A 21,120-nucleotide genomic window follows, 5' to 3' on the forward strand; every position below is an offset into this window, starting at 1 on the left:
AAAATAGCTCGCTTTGTGTTCTTTTTAACCACCACATTTAGTTACAATCTTCTGTACCACATTTCAGTTTGCTCTAGGTGTCACCTGCAATGTGGCCATAAGGCAAGAAGGGTCTTTCAGTCTGTTTTTTCATAATGACTGCTGTGCACAACCAGAATTCATACATCAGAAACATACTCTCCACTATGTGCCTTCAAGATATACTTATGTTATAAATATTCCTTTTGAAGGAGGCTAACTGGTTAAATTAGAGAATTCTGATGTGCGTGAGGATGTTGTTCGCTTTATCCATGTGAGTCTCACATATGGTATTGAAAAGTGGGCATTCCAGACACATCAAGTGCTTCTCCAAACCAACATGAAGATGGAATTAAGGTTTAATACTCAATCTATTTCCAGTGTTCCAAAAACAGTGATGTAGAATATATCCTTATTAGACAGCCCAAGCAACCAGGAAGTCTCAAACTCCTCCTTCCCTCATGTCCTCAGAGCATCAGAACTACTTGCATCTGCTTGGGTCCTTTTATCATGACCTGTGATCACATGGTAATTCAAAGAGCACTGCCTTTGTGAAGTGGTGAGTCTTGCAAATGAATCATAGAGCTGGGACAGCATGTAAGGGGAGATGACTGTAGGGGGTGAGGGATAAGAGTTGGTAGCTTCCAGAGCTTTGGAGGAGAAAAGACAGGCCCAGAACGAACAGCAATTATCTCAGAAAAGCTTTTGCCACATATGGAGTGTATACGCCACTGGAAATAGCGTAATACATTTTTAAGAGCAGGAGATACGTTCTCCCTAGTGTTAGTGGAATTACGTGCCTACACTAGGGGCTGGCTCATTGTAGCTGCTGCTACTAGTACTGCTTACACAGTCCGTACAACTGACCCATTTTGATTTAAGTTCATTTAGAAGCGTGCACATGTATGTGCAGGTGAGATTTAAGTGCAGGCCGATGGGATGCTGCTTGAAACTGAAGTTTTAGACTCCAGCATATTCAGTCATGCACTGCAAAAGATCGTATGATGGCTGGTGTGGAACTATAACCAGGAAGTGGCAGAGATGGTTTGGTTTCTGTTTTTGTTTTTTTTTCCCTTCTGGGTGCATAACATTACTTGCAAGGGTGTGTAGATGTTGATTTCATAACTGTGGAAGACCGATTCCTGTTTTATTCATTTTCTGTAACTGTTTCTCTTTCAAGAGGCATATTAAGAAGCCTATATAAAGAGTTGCTGTATTGTACATTTCAAATTTAAATGGTCCTATTAAAGATGCACAGCCCACAGCTGTACACGTTACAGATTTACAGTTTTTTTTTTTGTTTTTTTTTTTGGTTTAAAGAACTGGCTAATTGTGAGCAACAGCAGCATTTAGCGTAATGCATTTGCTCAACAACCCTGAAGTGTTTACTGCAGGGGTCGGCAACCTTTCAGAAGTGGTGTGCCGAGTCTTCATTTATTCCGTCTAAGTTAAGGTTTCATGTGCCAGTAATACATTTTTTAGAACGTCTCTCTATAAGTCTATATATTATATAAGTAAACTATTGTCGTATGTAAAGTAAATAAGGTTTTCAAAATGTTTAAGAAGTTTAATTTAAAATTAAATTAAAACACTGATCTTACGCTGCCAGCCCGCTCAGCCCTCTGCCAGCCTGGGGTTCCATTCACCTACGCCAGCAGCAGGCTGAGCAGGGCCTGCGGCCAGGACCCCTGCTGGCAAGGGGCCAGCAGCCACAACTCCAGACCGGCAGTGGGCTGAGCGGGGCCAGCCCACTGCCGGTCTGGGGTTCCGTCCGCTGGCTCCTGCCAGCCAGGGTCCCAGCTGCCGGCCCTGCTCAGCCTGCTGCCGGTCTGGGATCCTGGCCCTGCCCACATAGAGTGGGTACCTACCTTCTCCCTGGTTCTAGCCCATTCTCTTCCTCTCTCTCTGCACTGAGCTGAGGGTGGGAGTGCACTGAGCACAGGGCTGGGGGTGAAGGAGCAGGCTGGGGGTTGGTGTGTAGGGTCTGGCCAGGAGCTAGAATGAGGGAGGGGGCTCAGGGTTGGGGCAGGAGGTTTGGGTGTGGAGTGCTTACCTGGGCAGCTCCCATTTGGTGCGAGGGGTGCAGGTGGGAATGTGTGGGTAGTGCAGGAGCTCCTGTTTGCTGCTCAGGGTGGGGGGGCTAGGTGTGGGGGGGTGCAGGAGTCAGGGCTGGGGGCATGTGAGGAGGGTGCAGGAGTCAGGGCATGGGGGGGCTGGGTATGTGTGTGGGGGTGTTGGAGTCAGGGCTGAGGTCGTGGGAGGGTGCAGGGGTCAGGGCAGAGGGCTGGGTGTGTGTCAGGGCAGAGGGCTGGGGTCGTGGGGCCATGCTCTGATTCTACCTACGGCCCCGTCCCCACCTCTTCTCCGCCTCCTCCCCAAAGCAGCAAGCCTGCTGCAGCTCTGCTTCTCCCCCTCCCTCACAAGGGCCATCAACTGATTGGCGGCTGGGGGAAGAGGTGGGGGAGGGGGGGAGCTTGTCTGCTCTGCAGCAGCAGCTGGCAGGACCAAGCTTCTTCATCTGGCGGGCAGGATTTTTAATGGCACGCTGCTGCCTGCCGGGGTCCTTGTCTGGGTTCAGCAGCGGGCTGAGCAGGGTCGGCAGCTGGGATCTGGCAGGCAGCAGCGTGCCATCGGTTTCTGACCCCTGGTTTACTGGGTGTTCAGGGTGTGAGGCTTATTTAGAGCCATTGTTTCACTTCCTGCTTATTTTTTTTTCCTCTTACAACTCTCCCTCCACCCTGCAATTAAATTTAACCAACATATTCATACAGTAAACATTATCCCAATAACCAGATTAGCATACAGTATTCATAAATCAGAGCAGAGCAGCACCAGATTGTGACGCTTCCTGGAAGTACCCAGGGTTGTGAGTAGGGTGACCAGATAGCAAGTGTAAAAAATCAGGACTGGGGGTGGGGGGTAATAGGTGGCTATATAAGAAAAAGCCCCCAAAATCGGGACATCTGGTCACCCTAGTTGTGAGACACCTCACTACCACCTGCCCTCAGTGTGAGGAAGCCTTGTCTGTACAGGACTGGAGGTTGGCTCCCTGACTCCACCAGCCACATGCAACACAAGTACTCCCCTCTCAGCCTACACAGGCTCCTTCTGCAGGCAGCAAGAGGCACACCCCAAGCCTTCCCTGCATCTATAGAGTGTCCAGCCCTGGGTCCACTAGACACTTCCAGAATTCCCAGATTCTCTGCTCCCAGTGAAACACACTTGATCACCATATTCCCTTCAGATCACCACTTTGCACAACACTTAGATATGTTTGTAGTAAAAACAAGAAGCTTATTTAACAAAGCATGAAGATTCAAGTGATAGCAATAGAAATATTTGAAAACAGCTAGTTACATGCAAAATAAAATCATAACAGGCATACTAGGACCTAAACTTCATTAACAGGACATTTTCCTGCCTAATGAAGTTTTGCTCACCCAAAGTCTTTCTTTCTCCCAGTCCTTAACAACCAGGTTGGCTGCGACCCTCCGTTCATAAGACAAGAATGCTGGCAGCTTGTCCCCTAGATCAGTGGTCTCCAGAGTGGGGTATGCACACCCCAGGGGGTGCGTGGCAGGAGGAGCGCCGCCGGACGGCATTCCGCCTTTTTTTCTTTTTTCTTTGGCGGCAGCTCTGCATGCCTGCAGCAGGTCTTCCCCTCTCCTTTCTTCAGCGGCACCGTGGGGGTGCACGATCCAAAAACTTTGGAGACCACTGCCCTAGATCAGGCGTTCTTAGACTTCATTGCACCGCGACCCCCTTCTAAAAACAAAAATTACTACACAGCCCCAGGAAGGTAGGGACTGAAACCTGAGCCCTTTTGCCCAGGGCTAAAGCCCTCGGGCTTTGGCCCCGGGCAGTGGGGCTCTGGCTTCGGCCCCAGTCACCAGCAAGGCTAAGCCAGCCCTGGCGACCCCAATAAAATGAGGTTGTGACCCACTTTAGGGTCCTGACCCACAGTTTGAGAACTGCTGCCCTAGATGAAGGATGCAGGGTGTTTGTCTGACTCTAGTTACAGTTCCAACATTCCACTGTCTTTATTCCAAAACAGCACACCCCCTGCTGCTTGTTTTTTCATGTGGAAAATCTTCTCTGTAGCTTTTGCAATCTTTTGATTAGCATTTTGCTCCGTTTGTAAATAAGCAGCCATTGTAAAGCACACAATACTCAATTTGCATATAGCCAGACAGATAAGCGTTTCCTTCCTAAAAGCAATTCATTCATCATCTTTTGGAGACCAGCCCCAATTCACAGGCCTTAAGAACATATTTTCAGTGCGTGTGTGCGTGCATGTCCATACATACATTTCACAATGGTTATGATCGCTGTGACACAGGCTTTCAGCAGAGACCTTACATGCCGTCCTTTGGTGAACTAGTATATAGATACCAGATCCAGGAGATCCCAGTAACCCTTTTGCATGACTATGCCCCCTTCCAGTTGGCACCAAGAGGTCCCTGGGTCACGCAGATACTTCCTCAAATTTTCAGCACTCGTATGAGACGTCTCATCAAAAAGTGACGAAGAGAAACTGTAGTGCCTGACCCTGTGAGAAAGGAGACATTCAGCATTGTGCTATGCAGCAGCCTGTCACCAGAGCAGCAATACGTAGTAACAAACACATATCCAGGAGTTTACTCCTGTGTCAGTCTCCAGTGCTTTCCTGTGAGGAAGGTACCTATCCTTGAGGCGGTGGTTGTCTTTTCTCTCTTTCTTTCTTCTTTTCTTAACATTTTGGAAATACTTGCATAGCTCATCATGCCAGTACAATCTCCTTGAGTTGGGGAAAATTGCAGTGCCTCATCTTGATGTAAGCAGAAAGGATACTTGGCTCAAGATGAAGCATTGCATGCTGGGGTCTGTAGTTTAGCCCAGAGCAATGGCTCATGGAAGAATGAAACTGACTATAGGCCATATGATAGAGAGTAGCGTATATTTAGGCCTCCTTCTTTAATATAACTCTAAAATCCTATGCAGTAGATCTGACTGTGTTGGGGACAAACACATTTGTTTGTCGTCTGGTTTCTGTTCCTTTGTTTAGTGTGTCTCGGCTTTCTGCGTCGGTAAAGATTTTCACTCTAAATGTAGTCTAATCTTCACGTAAAAAAAAATTTACCAGTAACTGGCAGCAACTATCTTCTTAATCCTTTTTTTGCACTATGGAAAGAATGAGTTGGGTTTATGATGCTTTGTTCACTCATTCTTATACTGCAAGTGTGACATGGTGGTTACACCCCCACAGGTTTATTCTCATGGTTCTTATGGCACAGACAAATATTCTCACACTAGCAGCCTGCCCTCCAGAGATGCTCCAAGCCTCTTGTTAATGTGGTGGTTTAAATGCTGTTTTAAGCCCATGCTTGAACTATCTGACAGAAAGCTCAACTAATGTTCCTCCAGTTTTCTCGAGTGATCCACAAGTTTATCGTTTCCCTTCATTTAACAACTTCTTTAGTATTTTCTCTGTGGCAGAATAAAAAACTGAAGACAGGATAAAACTTCAGTTTCTGGCTGTGTTTATTTGCTGTGTTACTAACTTAGTATCCTAGATCTTAGAGACAGCCAGATTTATTACCACATATGCCTAATGGCAAGTTTTAAAAATCTTATACTTTTTTCTTCCTTCTTTCCTCAACCTCAAAACAGAAAAAGGATTTTTCCTTAAATGAAGACTAATCAACCTGAAAAATCCAAATTCTGAAGCTGAGCTGTTTTGCATAAGCAAAAAAACCTCCTACAATGAGAACATCCACTGAACTGAAAAATCATAGCAGAAGAGGGCTTTTTTTTTTTGTTTGGGGGTTTTTTTGCGTCTCCCCCCCCTCAAATTTAAAATTCCTTAGTTGAGACCAGGCATGGGAAGATCTTATCCCCAAAAGAGAATCTCTCTCTGAAAGTCTTAAGTATATGGAAGAATAGAGGGGCTATAGTGAGTGTCCATATAACCTTGACTATAGCATTAGCCACCTGGCAAAAAATGTAAACTAAATATATATTTAGTTTAAAGGGTAACTGGGATTTTAATTCTGACTTCCCTTAAGGGGATTTTTTAGAGATGCAATCTGAGTGGTTTATTAACTCTAAATTTACATAAACTGTAGTAAACCTTGGATCTCTGGAGTCACGCCTATACAGCTTTTCCCGTCACATAAATGGGGCTTTGACTTGTGCTTCTTTGGTTCCCTACTGATTTTTGTCATCAGGACAGTTCTTGTTAATCTGGTTTATGTTTTGAGTGTGGAAAAAGGTGACAAACTGTGGCCGAATTCACAGATATGATATCACATCCTTGAATTTAATTGGCTGCACTCTGTAATCCACAGGTGTGATGTTTTGATCTCAGTGTCTATTTGACATTCCTCCTTAAGGTAGTCTTTTAAAGTGTGTTCATGCAAGTGTGCTGTTGCTTGTTGTGCCTCTCCAAGTAGCTAAGGAAGCATTTGATTGATTTATCCCAGCTGTCTAGTAGTCAGACTGCTGTTTCTTTGAGACATTCTTAAAATCAGCGACTGTCTAGCAAAACTGGTTTACCTGAAATCTGCTTTAAGCAACATCTCCAGATGCTGCAGTCAGTCTGGGTGTCTTAAAGGAAAGAGAAAATGTAAGCGCTGTTTTTGTTGCCTTCATCTAAAATATGAGAGGATTACAGCCAAAAAAAGCTCTGGCTTAGCTACTCTAGCCTTTTGACACTTCACATGGAAATCTTTCTGCGATCTCCACCCCCCCCCCCCCAGTAAAATGCAGATGAATTCACATGGTGGGATTCCTAAACATTAAAACAAGCAGCAACTTTTGCTTATTTCTCTTTTATTCGCTTCCCCTCTAATAGTATAGAGATCTGTCGTCTTCACTTGCATTTTTCTTCTGTTCCTGTGTTGTAGATTGGATCACTCCCAGACGACCAGAACTCTTTTAAGATGTGCCATGGAATGGTAGCACCAAAGAGCAACACAGCATCACCACTTGCCTTGACTGGTCATGGATTATTTCTTCCATTAGTTATCTTCAGTACTTTCATCTTGGAGGGACTGGCCTCAGGTAAGTAAAACCTTTTACAGTACCTACTTTCTGTGTGTGCAAGGTAGATGCATTTTAAAATACACAAGTAGGTGAAAATTTGCTACATAGTGTTAGGCAAAATACAAGAGACCACTTCTTCGTATACAGAGATCTTCTTATAGGCTCCATTCCCCTTCTGTTTGTGATTGTGCTTTTTTCGCTATCCTAGATGATCATATAACATCTGTGTGGCAGCTACAGCTTACCTGGAAAAATACTACTGGGAAGGGCCTTAATGTATTTTTAGTGCTGCAAATGTGATTTTAAAATCTGGAAACAAAGTAGAGAGCCAGCACCAAATGACCAGCAAATGCTCTGCAGACTGCAGTTTGGGATCAGTTGATTTCATTTTGGTCTCTTATTTGGTAACTTCTGACATGTCACTTGACCTGCTGTTAGCCACTTTCCAGCTTCTCCCCCATTCATCTCATCTCTCTTCTTGTCTCTTGTTCTTGATGCTCTTCTGACAGAAGTGTGTGGTGAGAGGTGCAAATGTGGACAAAACCTGGCTGATGGAGAAAGTGCCAAACAATACATCACTTCCAACCCTTGCGGGTAGAATTTGTATAGGAAATGCACAAATAAGACACACACACTTTATATGTATATGTATATTAGTGTGTGTATATATACACATACATACATGCACCAAGGCTCACTGATGAATTAGCATTGTATTGCATTTACTTACACACACACATATATTTATATTTATATAGTGCATGTTGAAAGCTAATAACCTCTCTGTATTACTAGCCTTCTTGAGATGCTTCTTGATATGCACCACAGTGAACATCTGCAGTGGTGACCACTAGAATGAGAAATATTGGGAAGGGGGGAGAGGAGGGTGTTCTTGTTCCTGCACAGCGATGTTAAATAAGACTTATTACAAAAAAGAAAATGTGTTGACTTCTAGTAATTGCTGCTATGTATGGCAGTGGCTTCCTGCTGGAAATGAAGTATAAATTCCAAATAAGTCTTAAGCCTAATTATAATTTATAGTCTAGTAGCACCCAATATGTACTAGAAGCCATACACCCCTGCACTGAAAAGGCTACAGTTTTAAAGACTAAAAACCTGGGATGAGATGTGGGAGAAGGATGCAGCATACAAGCAAAGTAGTGTAGGTGGTGGCTGGTGCTAGTCTTGTTAGTGGTTCGTGGCTTTTAAAAAGAGCGACTATTTAGTTTCTCTCTAGGTTTGGGGGAAGGACATTGTGGAGTAGAGGTCGGCACAAGGAGGGGTTGAAAGTCAAAAGGAATAGAGAAGGAAGGGAAGAAGGGAGCAAAGAGGGTGAATGAGGTCTTGAGTTCAGTAGCTGGAGACAGGAGGATATAAGCATTGCAAATAAAAGTTTAAAATCCGCAAAATGTGAAGGTTGGAAGCTCAATTCTGGGGCAGGGACTGTCACTTCCTCTGTCTGTACAGAGCCTAGCAGTAGTTATCTGGACTGTGGCTAGCACAGGGGTGGCCAGCCTGAGCCTGAGAAGGAGCCAGAATTTACCAATGTACATTGCCAAAGAGCCACAGTAATATGTCAGGTTTCAGAGTAGCAGCCGTGTTAGTCTGTATCTGCAGAAAGGAAAAGGAGAACTTGTGGCACCCTAGAGACCAACAAATTTATTTGAGCGTAAGCTTTCGTGAGCTACAGCTCAAATCCTTCCCCCGCCGGGGCTCCCAGCGCCTCCAGCCCACCAGCAGCCCCATTGATCAGCACCTCCGCCTCCCTCCCTGCATCTCCCAATCAGCTGTTTTGTGGCATGCAGGAGCCTTGGGGGGAGGGGGAGGGGGAGGGGCAAGGGCATGGCAGGCTTGGGAGAGGGAATGGGAAGGGGTGGAGTGGGGACAGGGGTTGAGCAGTGAGCACCCCCTGCACATTGGAAAGTTGGCACCTGTAGCTCCAGCCCCGGAGTTGGTGCCTATACAACAGAGGTGGGCAAACTATGGCCGGTGGGCAACATCCGGCCTGCGGGACTGTCCTACCCAACCCTTGAACTCCCTGCCAGGGAGGCTAGTCCCCAGCCCCTCCCCTACTGTCCTCCCTCCCCCACAGCCTCAGCTCCCATGCTGCCAGTGCTCTGGGCGGTGGGGCTGCAAGCTCCTGCCGGGCAGCGCGGCCGTGAGAGCCACCGCTCAGTGTAGTGTATTAAATTGCTCCCTGTAGGAATGTGCTACTTACTGAGCGCCAGGACTGGCCGCTGTAAGTAGCCCACCATAAGTAGCCCATGCCTATGGGGAGCAATTTAATACCCTACACCTGTGTAGGAAGGCTGTGCTTCCCCAAACAACCTGGCCCTGCCCCCTTACCATGCTGCTCAGAGCACCAGGACTGGCAGCTGTAAGTAGTACACTGTAAGTAGCACATTCCTACAGGGAGCAATTTAATACACTACACCAGTCCGCCATAGAGTTTCGGAACCCTGATGTGGCGCTCAGGTCAGAAAGTTTGCCTGCCCCTGCTATACAAGGAGCCGCATATTAACTTCTGAAGAGCTGCATTTGGCTCCTGAGCCACAGGTTGGCCACCCCTGGCCTAGCACAATGAGATTCTTCTAGATACTAGAAATGCCAATTATAAGGGATGCCCAATTGCTTCTGGAGGTGGATTTGGCTAGAAAAGCCTATTGATGTTGGGAGCTACTGACAAATGAGGAGCCCCTCTTGTTGGCGCATCTGGCCTTATTCTGGTGGGGAGGGAGCTGCTGGGATCAAGAGACAGACAGGAATGGGTGACCACTATCTACGTTAAAATCTGTAGTTGTAGATGGAAAAGACCTTTTAAAATCATAATCCATCTCTTTCCAGCCCCTCTACCCCCAATAATAACCCAGCATAGACTCTGTAGCCACCAGCCTGTCAAGTACTCTGTGATCTGGGACTGAAGCTCCACCATCCCTGAAACTCCAATTGCATATTGAAACATCTGTAATTGAGACTGTAATCTGTATGCAAATGACCACTGCTGTACAGGGCTGCTGAAAGGGAAAAGTCAACCATGACACTGTTAAGCTTTTACAGTGTTATTTTTCAGAGATATCTAGTTGTGTGTTACACACAACAGCACTAGAGAGCGTTCAGCTGCCATGTCAGAAAAGCCTAGAGTTGTTCTGGATTGTTTCCCTTCTTCCACCCAGTACTCTGGATTAGTCTACAACAATTACCTTCTGTCCCAGATGGATTCATTTTTGCCCAGGTATGAAATGGTGAGAAAACAACCCAGGAGAAGAGTTGTTTTTTTTATCAAGATAAGTTTGTATTTCCTATGGGAGGAAAAGAATCTCATGTTTTGGGAAGTGAGTGTTTCCAAGTTCAGATGCTTTGTTGCAGTAGTTCTTGGTTGAGATCTTGGTGTCGGATTTAAAAGATAGTTGCTAGGAGGAGAAGGCAATGTGGCACATAACCAAGGGAGTGCACTTGCAGCAGCTTGTCAGTTGAGTCACGCTAGTGAGTGAGTCTGCCAAGGAGCTGAGATCCAGAGGTATAAACCATGAATACAGGCAAATCAGTTGGAAAATCATCTCTTCCTCCCCCTGCCCCTCTTTCAAACTCCACTTAGTTCACATAAATGCTCTGGAGGAACATGGGTGTGTGTCATGGTATAAACTCTTGCTTCGTAAAGACTCCTATGTTAAGACTGTCTTGAATGCAGAGCTACAGCCACATGTGTCGCAGCTGCCACAAACAGTACAAGAATTGCCTTGGTTGTCTTGTTAGACATGTAAAAACAAGCTTCTTTCTGGTCAGAGAGATTGAAGGTAAAGGCTGTGGCTAGTGCAGTATTAAATGTAATAAATGTATATAGGACTGTGTAATGTGTATAATAATGTAGAGATTTGCTTTGTATAAGCTGTAACCTACATTATTTCACCAGCCCGCAGGTTAGATATTCCTATCTAGACAAACACTCATTTTCCTTGCTGTGTGGGTAGATGCAGAGGACAGACCCATTTCCAGTCAGCTGGTGTCTGGTCTCTGCTTTGTGTGTTAAATGGATTTTATTCATGTATGGATTCTGAGAAAAATCCTCAGTACTGTCTCAAGCAATCTTTCTTAATATCCTTGATGTGCTTCAAGGTGAAGGTGATAAGTTGCTTAGTGACTGAGGATGTCTCAGTGTTTGGGGAAAGCAGCTTTGAACTTTCAGGGCTTTCAGTCAGGTGAAATTCAACTCCAGCAATACCCTTAACACATAAAACAGTACAACTTGGTGCTGATTGACTGAGCATGGCTTCCAATCTATCGTAAGAGGGGGATATTCAGAAATATCTATCGTACTTCACAGCTCCATGTCTTTGGCTTTGAGGGAAGAAGAGTGGACTCCTAAGGATACTCTTTGGGTTTATAACAGGGAAAGGCTCTCCCCTTTTCTGCTCTTTTTGTATCTGTGCTCATACTAGCAACTTCTCAAAGTCTCAATGAGAGAAGATGGTGGAGGTTGGAGACAGAAAGAGCATTCTGAAAATAGGGGCCAGAAATGTTGCAGTTGAATTCCTGTCCTACCTGATTCCATTTCCTTGTAGGATGCATCTGGACTGTGGCCAAGATACTGTATGTGTGTCATTGACTAGTCACTAGTGAAATATGCACTGTTCAACAAGCTACTTGTTTTTAAGGTCACCACTTACAATTGTATATTCAGGCTCAAACACCTAAGAACTGAGGAGATCCCATTCCTGTATGTTGCTTCTGATGCAAACATGACGAATGTGATGTTTGCTGTGCTAAGGCCTATTCAGTGCTAAGGTTGCTCCATGCAGAGGCTCTTGGATACTGCTGAGTGATGTTTGCATCCCATGGAACAGCTAGCTCACTATTCCTGCTCTGTCTTGTGAGAACACATCCAAGGCACTGAGGGATTCTGTTTGCTTTATATACATTCCAGAGGAATAGCAATCTGAGGGTTGCTTTTGCCTCTGTAATTACGCTAGATTAAAACATGACGTTCATGTAGTTGTGGGTGAATTATTTAGTGGTTGTGATAGCACTGGCTAGACAGACAAGTGATTGGGCTGATTTTGTAGTCCTCTAAAATCCAAAGAGGGGATATAACATCTTGGAAAGAGAAGGAAAATTGGCAATGGGAAAAGAAGCAGAGGAAGGGAGGAGGGTGGGTGGTCGATGGGGTGTCTCATGAAGGAGAACACACAAATTGGAAATACAATGCAGAGGATTAGAGTGTATAACAATGGAGCCATTGGTCACGCACGCATGATGGTAACAGTGCCAGTGTTTATAGTGCCTTGGTTTATGTGGAAACTGGTCCATATGGAACCAGAACTAGACCACTCAAACATACTTTTGGTGATGAATCAAGCAAGACTTTGATTTTATTAGAATTCTGTTAAACTGAACCAACCACACAATTTGCTGGGTCTTGAAAATTCAAATTGGAAGACTTAATAAAACCATGATAGCAGTCCTTTATTAAATCTCCCCGGGTCCTTTGTATGTGAGCTGATTTGTAATTCTTGCCCCATTCTAATGAGAAATGGGGAGTGGCTTAAATAGGTACCTAAGTGCCAAGGCTCCTACCTCTTTGTTTGTGAAGCACTTTAAGCTCTTCAGATGAAAAGTTCTGTAATAGCACAAAATGTTAACTTGTGAGTAACTCAGAATAAATAGTGTATCCGAACACACAGAAATTAGTGGTCCGTAGGGTGGCATGTTCCTTTTTTTACTCTACTCTTTTTTGTACCCAGCATGCTCAGGCTGCTGCAACAGGCCTCTGGTGAGACACCCCTGAAATTGAACTGGCAGCAGCCTGAATTCCTTCCTGAACATCAGTAAACAAGGTTGTCACTTGCTCCTCCCTTCGCCTGTTCAGGGAAGAGGAGGCAAATGATGAGGTCTCTGAGACTGACCGTCTGTACTTCCCAAGAGTATGGGGTGTGTGTGTGTCTCCCCCAAAACCCTTCAACAGGAAAACCAGAATTTCTAAAAGTTGTGAAACTTGGAACTGTGTATACACAATCTGTGGCAAGACGATGCCAATTAGGAAACCTAATTTAGATTAGTAAAGAGAACTGAAGGATAATAAGAAAATAGATAAGAAACGGTAACTATAAATTAGCCTTTAGAGCTAAGTGTCCAATTCTGACTCTCTCCTGAGGAACCTGCCACTGTCTTCTCAGTTGGAGTCTTCCTTTTCTGGTCTCTTGAGGCTTTGGCTTTCACTATATGGCAACTATTGGCCCGTTCCCCCCTAATAGTTTCATCTGTATTTAGAATTTTTAATTTTGGAACATTAGTGACCGTATGTCTTGTGTTGTGAACCAGTCCTCTTCGGGGTGTGAGGGGGTGACCTTCACAATGAAGGCTTCACTGATTTGTAGCTGATCTTTAAGGACTGTCTGTATGCAGCTGCTTTTGGCGGAAGAAGGGAAAACAATGCTCTGAGGCTGCACAGAAGATGGGGGTATGTGAGTGGTAAGGACAAATTGAGGCAAAAAACCTTTATTTCCTTTAATCTAAGCAAGAAGGGCAAATTGCCAGAGGTGCCAGGTTATGTAGATTAATTGTGGGTGGTTGTTTTTCTTTACTGGGGATCAGAATTGGTCTTTCTGGTTTAACCTTTCCCTCATGCAAATTACAGAAGGTTTGTTATTATGGTAAGTAGATAAATAATTGAGCACATGGCCTGGTCTCTATTGGAAGACAGATTTTTGACATAATCCCTTTCCCCACCAAACTCTCATTAAAACTTGAGCCACTCTGCCTGAAATTTCTCCTGATTCTTCGTATGTAGGGTCCAAAAAGATGGTCTTATTGCCCATCCTGCCATGGTGTTCAGGGAGAAGGAGTGGGAAGGAGGGGAACATAGAATGGGCTCCTCAAATTCTTAAGTTTGACTTAATAAGATATTTAAATTCTTGCCCCCAGAGTACTTGGCTCAGCTGTAACTGCTGGCAATATCTGTGCTGGCTGAGGATCCTGCCTCTCTACACTATCACTGAGCTAATGAGATCGGGACCAATGGAGCCAGCCTGTTAGGGCTCATGAAATCGAGAAACTGGTACTCTAGAGGGAGGCATGAAGGCTTCCATGTCCATTTTTTTTTTTTTTTTTTTTTGTCCTGGTTTTCTTGTGAGAAGATAGCAAATCAGAATTGCTTTTTCCTTGATGTTCTCTGCAGACTAGGTTGAAGACACTCATCTCCCTTGTAAACTTTTTATGCAGAAAGAACTAGGAGTACTTGTGGCACCTTAGACTAACACATTTATTTTGAGCATAAGCTTTTGTGGGCTAAAGCCCACTTCATCAGATGCATGCAGTGGAAAATACAGTAGGAAGATATAGATACACAGAACATGAAAAAATGGGGGTTGCCGTACCAACTCTAACGAGAGTAATCGATTAAGGTGGCCTATTATCAGCAGGAGAAAAGACTTTTGTAGTGATAATCAGGATGGCCCATTTCAAACAGTTGACAAGAAGAATATGCAGAGTAATCCTGGCGCTTGGCCCTGACTCTTAGTTATTGAGCACTGCAGTTTGAAAACATTCTCAAGTTTGGGTTTGTTTCTGGAACTTGTGGGACCATATCCTGCCATTGAAACTCGAAACAGGGTAATCCAACTTGGACAACTTTTTACATGTAATTTGGTCACTCCCCTGTCACTTCTCTCCCTTTTGATGCCTGAATTGCCTCTTCTGGCTGCTGAAGCGCTGGGTTTATGATAAGCCTGCTTGCAACAGCAGGGGACTGACTCCATGACCCAGGAGATTCTTTCCAGTCTTACGTCCTACGTTCCTATGTTTCAAGTAGGATAGATTCCTCCCCCCTCTTCCCCCCCCCCCCAAAAAAAATTTTTTTTGGCCTCTTTCTTCCCAATTACCTGACCGATTCTTCCTCTTCCCCAGTCCCCCTCCTTCCCCTGATCTCTTTAAGTTCTCTGAGGGTGGGTTAAGCACTAGCAGCACTGCTCGTGATCCCCAACTCTACAGTGTGGCTGTCTCAGCTGGGGAGAAACACTTGGGTCACCAGATCAAGACTTAGCTTGCGTCTGCACTAGGAAAATTGAAACCTAATGCTAAAGGCTGTAGTGTAGTCAGGGTTCAAGTATTTTTACCATAAGTATCAGTCTCTCTCAAAAAAGGCAAAAAAAACAAGAAAACCCTGGGAGAGCTTTCAGACTTCTTTTTCTTTACAACCAGCCTTTCCCCTCAGGCAGCTGAGCCTCTGGTTGCACAGGGAGCTGGGTTGTATCTGGAGAATGAATGAATGGCAACTTCAAGCACTGAAAGGAATGCTATGGAAGCTTTGGAAAGGGGAGTGAGTCACACCTGTAGGTACAGCAGCATGTTAGAGCACTGGATAGAGTAACTGTAGGGTACACTCCTTGGATCACACTGAAATCTGTTGTATCTAAGAAGAAAGAGAATTCATGGGCTGTGCAGTCTCCATTTGGTGGAACAGTTAGGTACTGTTAGAAAGTTAGGAACCTTTAGGGGAGGGATAGATAATAAGATGAAAAAATATCAGAATGTCATTATATAGTACGCCCACACCTTGAAGACTGCATTTCTGGTCACCCTATCTCAAAGATATATTAGACTTGGAAAAAGTACAGAGAAGGGCAACAAAAATGATTAGAGGTATGGAACACCTTCCGTATGAGGAGAGATTTAAAAGATTGGTACTAGTCAGCTTGGAAAAGAGACCACTAAGGAGGGATGTGATAGAGGTCTATAAAATTATGGGTGGTGTGGAGAAAGAGAATAAGGAAGTGTTAATAGACAGGTTTAAAACAAACATAAGGAAGTATTTCTTCACACGACGCACAGTCAGTCTGTGAAACTTGATGCTGGGGATGTTGTGAAGGCCAAAACTATAAATGGGTTCTAAAAAGAATTAGATCAGTTCTTGGAGGACAGGTCCTTCACCATCTTGGGTAATAGCCATTGGTGTCCCTAAGCCTCTGATTTCCAGAAGCTGGGACTGGATGACGGGATGGATCATTTGATTAAATTGCCTTGTTCTGTTTGCTCCTTCTGAAGCATCTGGCACTGTCGGGAGATAGGATACTGCGCTAGATGGACCATTGGTCTGACCCAGTATGGCTGAACTCTTATGCTCTTTGTGTGAGGGAAGGAGGGGGATGAGTGTGTTGGAGGCACGGAGTTGAAGAAAGAGGTTGGGAAAAGAGAGAGAATGCTTTGTCACAGAGCTAACTGTGCTGCCAGCATTTGAGGAAGCTTTCTCTTGTGCCCCAGTGTTTTTTCCATATATGGGAGCTTCCAACAGGAAGTGCTTCAGTGCTATGTACTTGCATGACTCCCTTCTTTGCAGTCAAGATGTTCATGGAAGCAAAGGAATGCTGTGTTTGTTTGTTTGTGTGGACTGTAAGACAAAAAAGGTCTCGGGGGAGTAGAAGCTAGGGAACGAAGCAGTACAGTAACCAAGGAGCCTTAATTTAATCTTGCATGCTCTGTTTCCTATACTCAGCCAGGCTTGTTTCAGTGGGGCAAATCTTTACTCCCTACTTGAGAGCAGAATCGAGGACTGATCTCTGTAGCATAGCTGCTGCTGCTTATTGATGCTTGTCTTTGTATCTGATCCTGTTTTTGTTTCACCTTTTAGAGGAAAAAGGGATCACCACCCTGTTTAGGCCCCAGAATGCTGCTTTTTTTTTTTTTTTTTTTAAAGGAAGATAAATGCCATCACTGGAGGATGCCTTTGTGTCATCACAACCCAAAGATAGGATTGGGAATGTGGAGCTGCTGGCACATATATAAAAAGCTAGACCCTGGAAAACCAAGGGCTGCTGCTGTTTCAGTGTGAAGCTGCATTTGGCAGGATCCTGTGGAAAAGGTTTGCATGGTGTCTTGCCCCGTTCTCATGAAGGCTGTTGTTTTTTCATTGGCACCAGTTTCTCTCCTCTGTCGTCCTCATGCCCCCTTTACCACCTGTGCTAAAGAAACAAATTAAGATTATAAAACGTAGCTGCAGTATTGAATCCATTACTTGGACAATTTTGCATTTTTTTCCGTCAACTTCCACTGGCAAAGGTGTCACGTTGCTTTAGCCATGGGTAAAATTTTTCTGGGTTACATGAAAGCAGATTTAAAAGAGGGTCAAAAATAGGACCAAGAATAGATAGTCTCCTGTAACGTTAGCTATAGAGATTCACAGCTATAATATGGCTGTAAAATAAGACTGGAGACGCGAGAATGGAATGAAGTTGCAGGAGGGAAACTAGAAAGATAAGATGCTAGGATGGGCAGAAGAAAGGTGGGGGAGGAGTATGTGGAGGTAGAATGTAAAAGAAGGTTTAGATTTAGAGTTGCAAAAAGGACCCAATGGTTTGACAAACCAATTAATGGCTCAAAGGGTGAGTAGTGAAATGAAGGGGGTGTTTAGGTGTCCAAGCAGAGGGGTAGAGTGGGAGGGATAAGAATAACATGATTCTCTTGGAAGAACTTTAACACTTTAATGGTTAGGTAACGTTTACTTCATTACAGCATCATACTTAGGAGAGCTCCCTGCTCACTGTCTCTGCTGCAGCTGCAGTTAACAACACCTCTGTTAGAGTATTGTAGGGATTTTAAAAGTTGATCTGTGGCCTGAGGGTTCATAGTACATTGTGGAATTAAGGGAGACTCCCGAGGGATGGAAGCCTTTTATCAGTAAAAAGAAAAGGAGGACTTGTGGCACCTTAAAGACTAACAAATTTATTTGAGCATAAGCTTTCGTGAGCTACAGCTCACTTCATTGGTTTTTCATCCTAAGGTGCCACAAGTACTCCTTTCTTTTTGCAGATACAGACTAACACAGCTGCTCGTCTGAAACCTGTCATTATGCAAGGCACTGAATTTAGCCGTATGGAGTGGAAATCTATCAACTTCATGAAAACCGATGAAGTGAGCTGTAGCTCATGAAAGCTTATGCTCAGATAAATTTGTTAGTCTCTAAGGTGCCACAAGTACTCCTGTTCTTTTTGCGGATACAGACTAACAAGCCTGAAACCTTTTATCAATAAGCGGCAGAGTGCGGTGAGAATACTGATGACTGGAGCATCTGCTGTCAGCTGCCTTTGTAAGTGCCCTGAAATCATTGATGTAGATCAGATTGGGGAGGGTTTGAAATGCATGGCTATGAAATGAAGGGGGTGGAGGGGAATTGTGAATAGAAGCCATTGCTACATTTGGAGGGATGCTCTCTACTTTTCAGAGAGGTTTCTAGTTTTTTTTTCTTGCTCATATTAAAAGTTTTGAAAATAGCTTTCTGACCTGCTTTTTTGGGGTCCCTTTTCTATTTGGCCACCATTGTGACTTTGTCTGCGTTGGGGAGTTTTTCAAAAGAAATAAGGAAAGAAAATAAAATTCCCACTGGACCAGTGGGAGCCTTAGCGTAGACAAGTTTAAAACTGTCAATGTGGTGGTCTGAAAACTCCAACAACCACTGAAACCTTGTCAAAACTAAGGCTTCTGCTAATGCTAAATTCCCCCAGCGTAGACAAGATCCGTATGGGTTTTCAGTGGAGAAGGGTCTTTCCTAATGCAATAGGGTGAGGGGAAAAAGTAACACAAACTGTAGTGGACTACTTTCCTAGGCGCCAGTGCCACCAAAGATGTGAGCCAGGAGAATTGTGTTCTCTGCTGCAGAGGGAGTTCTACCTAGAACTGGCTTTTGGTGTGTGATGCCACAAAGATGGCTGTTGCTTACTCTCTTAGCTGCTCCTAAGAAGAAACTTGACTATAGCGCTGGGAAAACTGTCCACCAGATTGTAAACTTTAAATAGTTCTTATTTTAGGCCCAGTGTACACCAAGAAGAGAGCTGCTTCTGAAAACAGCTAGTGCTGTTTTAGAGGTGGCTTTTGCTGAGCCGTGTGCTGACATATTTCAGACACTTCTTCCTTCTCTATTTGGGATGGATGTGGAGAGAATAGACCGACATTTGACAGTCCCAATGACTAGTGCAATATTTCTTCGTCTTTCTGTTTACTCTCTTGGCTTCCCTAAGGAAAGTAACTAGGCACTTTTTTACAAGCTGTGGAATGTATTTTTCTGTTGACTGGTTTGGTTTCAGCGTAGCAGTCTTGGGGCACAAGATAGCAATACTGAAATCTGAAGCATATTCCAAGCATACGCTCCTATCTACAATGTGTAGGGAAAAAACTGCGTGACCACGGGGGACATCAATTTGAGTGACATGCTGGAGGTTTCATGCTGCCAAAACTTAAAACATCCTTGGAATTTCTAAACATTATATGACCGTTCCCTAACTCAGTGTTCCAGCCTACACAGGGGAATTCTTTTAGACCTTGTCCTAACAGAGTACCTGATGACAGAACTAAAAATTAATAGTAGCTTAGGTACATGTGATCATGACTTGATCATATTTATAATGTGGAAGCAGAATAAAGTCCATATCAGTAATATAGACTTGTTGCTTTAATAGGGCCCATTTCACAAAGCTGAAAATGGGGTAGAATAAATGGTCAGTTTTCACAATGGAGAGAGGTAAACAGCAGGGTCCTCCAAACTTCTGTTCTGGGACATATGCTGTTCACAGTTCACTCCCTGTTCCGGATCAGTAATGAACATTTTGAAGTGGCAAAGTCTGCAGATGTTGTGGTGGCGGTGGCCAAAAGTATAACTTTTGGTTCAAAAAAGAACTAGATGAGTTCATGGCAGAGGGTCCATCAATGGCGGCTGTTCTGTACACTTCCCCTGAAGTTCTGGCACTGGCCACTGTCAGAGACAGGATACTGGGCTAGATGGCCCACTGGTCTGGCCCATTACGGCAGTTCTCATGTTCCTCATTATGAGCCAAATCAGCTAGGAGGAAGAACGGAGTCTCAAAAAAAGTGAATGATAAATGAGTTCCAATTAAGAAAACCTGACTAGATGCCCAAAAAGCATCTTTTTGATTGAGGAAGAAGGCTGTGCTGGTAAGAAACCAACCTGACTTAGAGGGGAATAACTAATATACTAATATATAACTAATAAGAGCCATAATATACATATAATTTTTTTTTAAATGTAAGAAAGGGGAAGTTGCTAGTAATGAGAATAAATCCAGAAGGTAGGAATTTTAGAAAACTAATAGGGGAAGCAAAAGGGAGAAAGGAGAAATCTGTGCTCATCAGAGTTAAGGACAATGAGAAGGCATTTTTAAAATATATTAGGAAGAAAAAGAATCCTGACAACGGTATTAGTCTGTTACTAAATGGAAATGCTAGAATTATCAGTAATAATGCAGAAAAAGCAGAAGTGTTCAATAAATATTTCTGTTCTGTATTTGGGGGGAAAACATGACATCGTCTCATTGTATGGTGATATCACTCTTCTACTAATATCTCTGGAGGATGTTAAACAGAAGCTACTCAAGTTACATATTTTTAAATTACTTTTGAAGGAGCTGACTGAGGAGTTTTCTGACTGTTAATGGTGACTTTCAGTAAATCTTGGAACACTGGGGAAGACTGGAAGAAAGGAAATGTTTGCCAGTTTTTAAAGAGTAAATGGGATGATGGGTAATTATAGTTCTGTCACCCTGAGATCAATCACAGGCAAGATAATGGAACAGCTGATACATGACTCACTAATGAAGAATTAAAGGAGGGTAATGTAATTAATGCAAATCAACATAGGTTTATGGAAAATAGATCCTGTCAAGCTAACTTGATGTCTTTTTGTGATGAGATTATAAGTGTGGTTGTTAAAGGTGGTAATGTTGAGGTAATATACTTGGACTTCTGTAAAGCATTTGACTTGATACCACACATTTTGATTAAAAAAAAAAACACACACACAAAAACCCTAGAACAAGATAAAATTAGCATTGCACATATTAAATAGATTAAAGGCTGGCTAACTGATAGGTCTCCAAATGTAATTGTAAACAGGGAATCGTTATCCAGTGGGGTCCCGCAGGAATCGATGCTTAACCCTATGCTATTTAACACTTTTAGCTGTGATCTGAAAGAGAACCTAAAATCATGACTTATAAAGTTTGCAGATGACCCAAAAATTTGGGGAGTAGTAAATAATGAAGAGGACAGGAAACTGATTCAGAGTGAACTGGGTGCAAGCAA

General features: G+C 43.8%; 1 protein-coding gene across 2 annotated transcripts in view; it reads left to right on the top strand.

Annotated features, from left to right (window-relative positions):
• The window catches only part of SUSD6 (sushi domain containing 6), a 125,829-nt gene that overhangs the window by 54,475 nt on the left and 50,234 nt on the right, over window positions 1-21,120 (top strand). For both annotated transcript variants that reach the window (XM_074955552.1, XM_074955551.1), the window contains exon 2: window positions 6,903-7,059. In XM_074955552.1, coding sequence (XP_074811653.1) covers window positions 6,939-7,059 — 121 coding nt within the window. In that variant the 5' untranslated portion in view covers window positions 6,903-6,938. The remainder of the gene's footprint in view (window positions 1-6,902; window positions 7,060-21,120) is intronic.

Source organism: Natator depressus, chromosome 6 (genome assembly GCF_965152275.1).
Source record: "Natator depressus isolate rNatDep1 chromosome 6, rNatDep2.hap1, whole genome shotgun sequence".
NCBI lineage: Eukaryota > Metazoa > Chordata > Testudines > Cheloniidae > Natator > Natator depressus.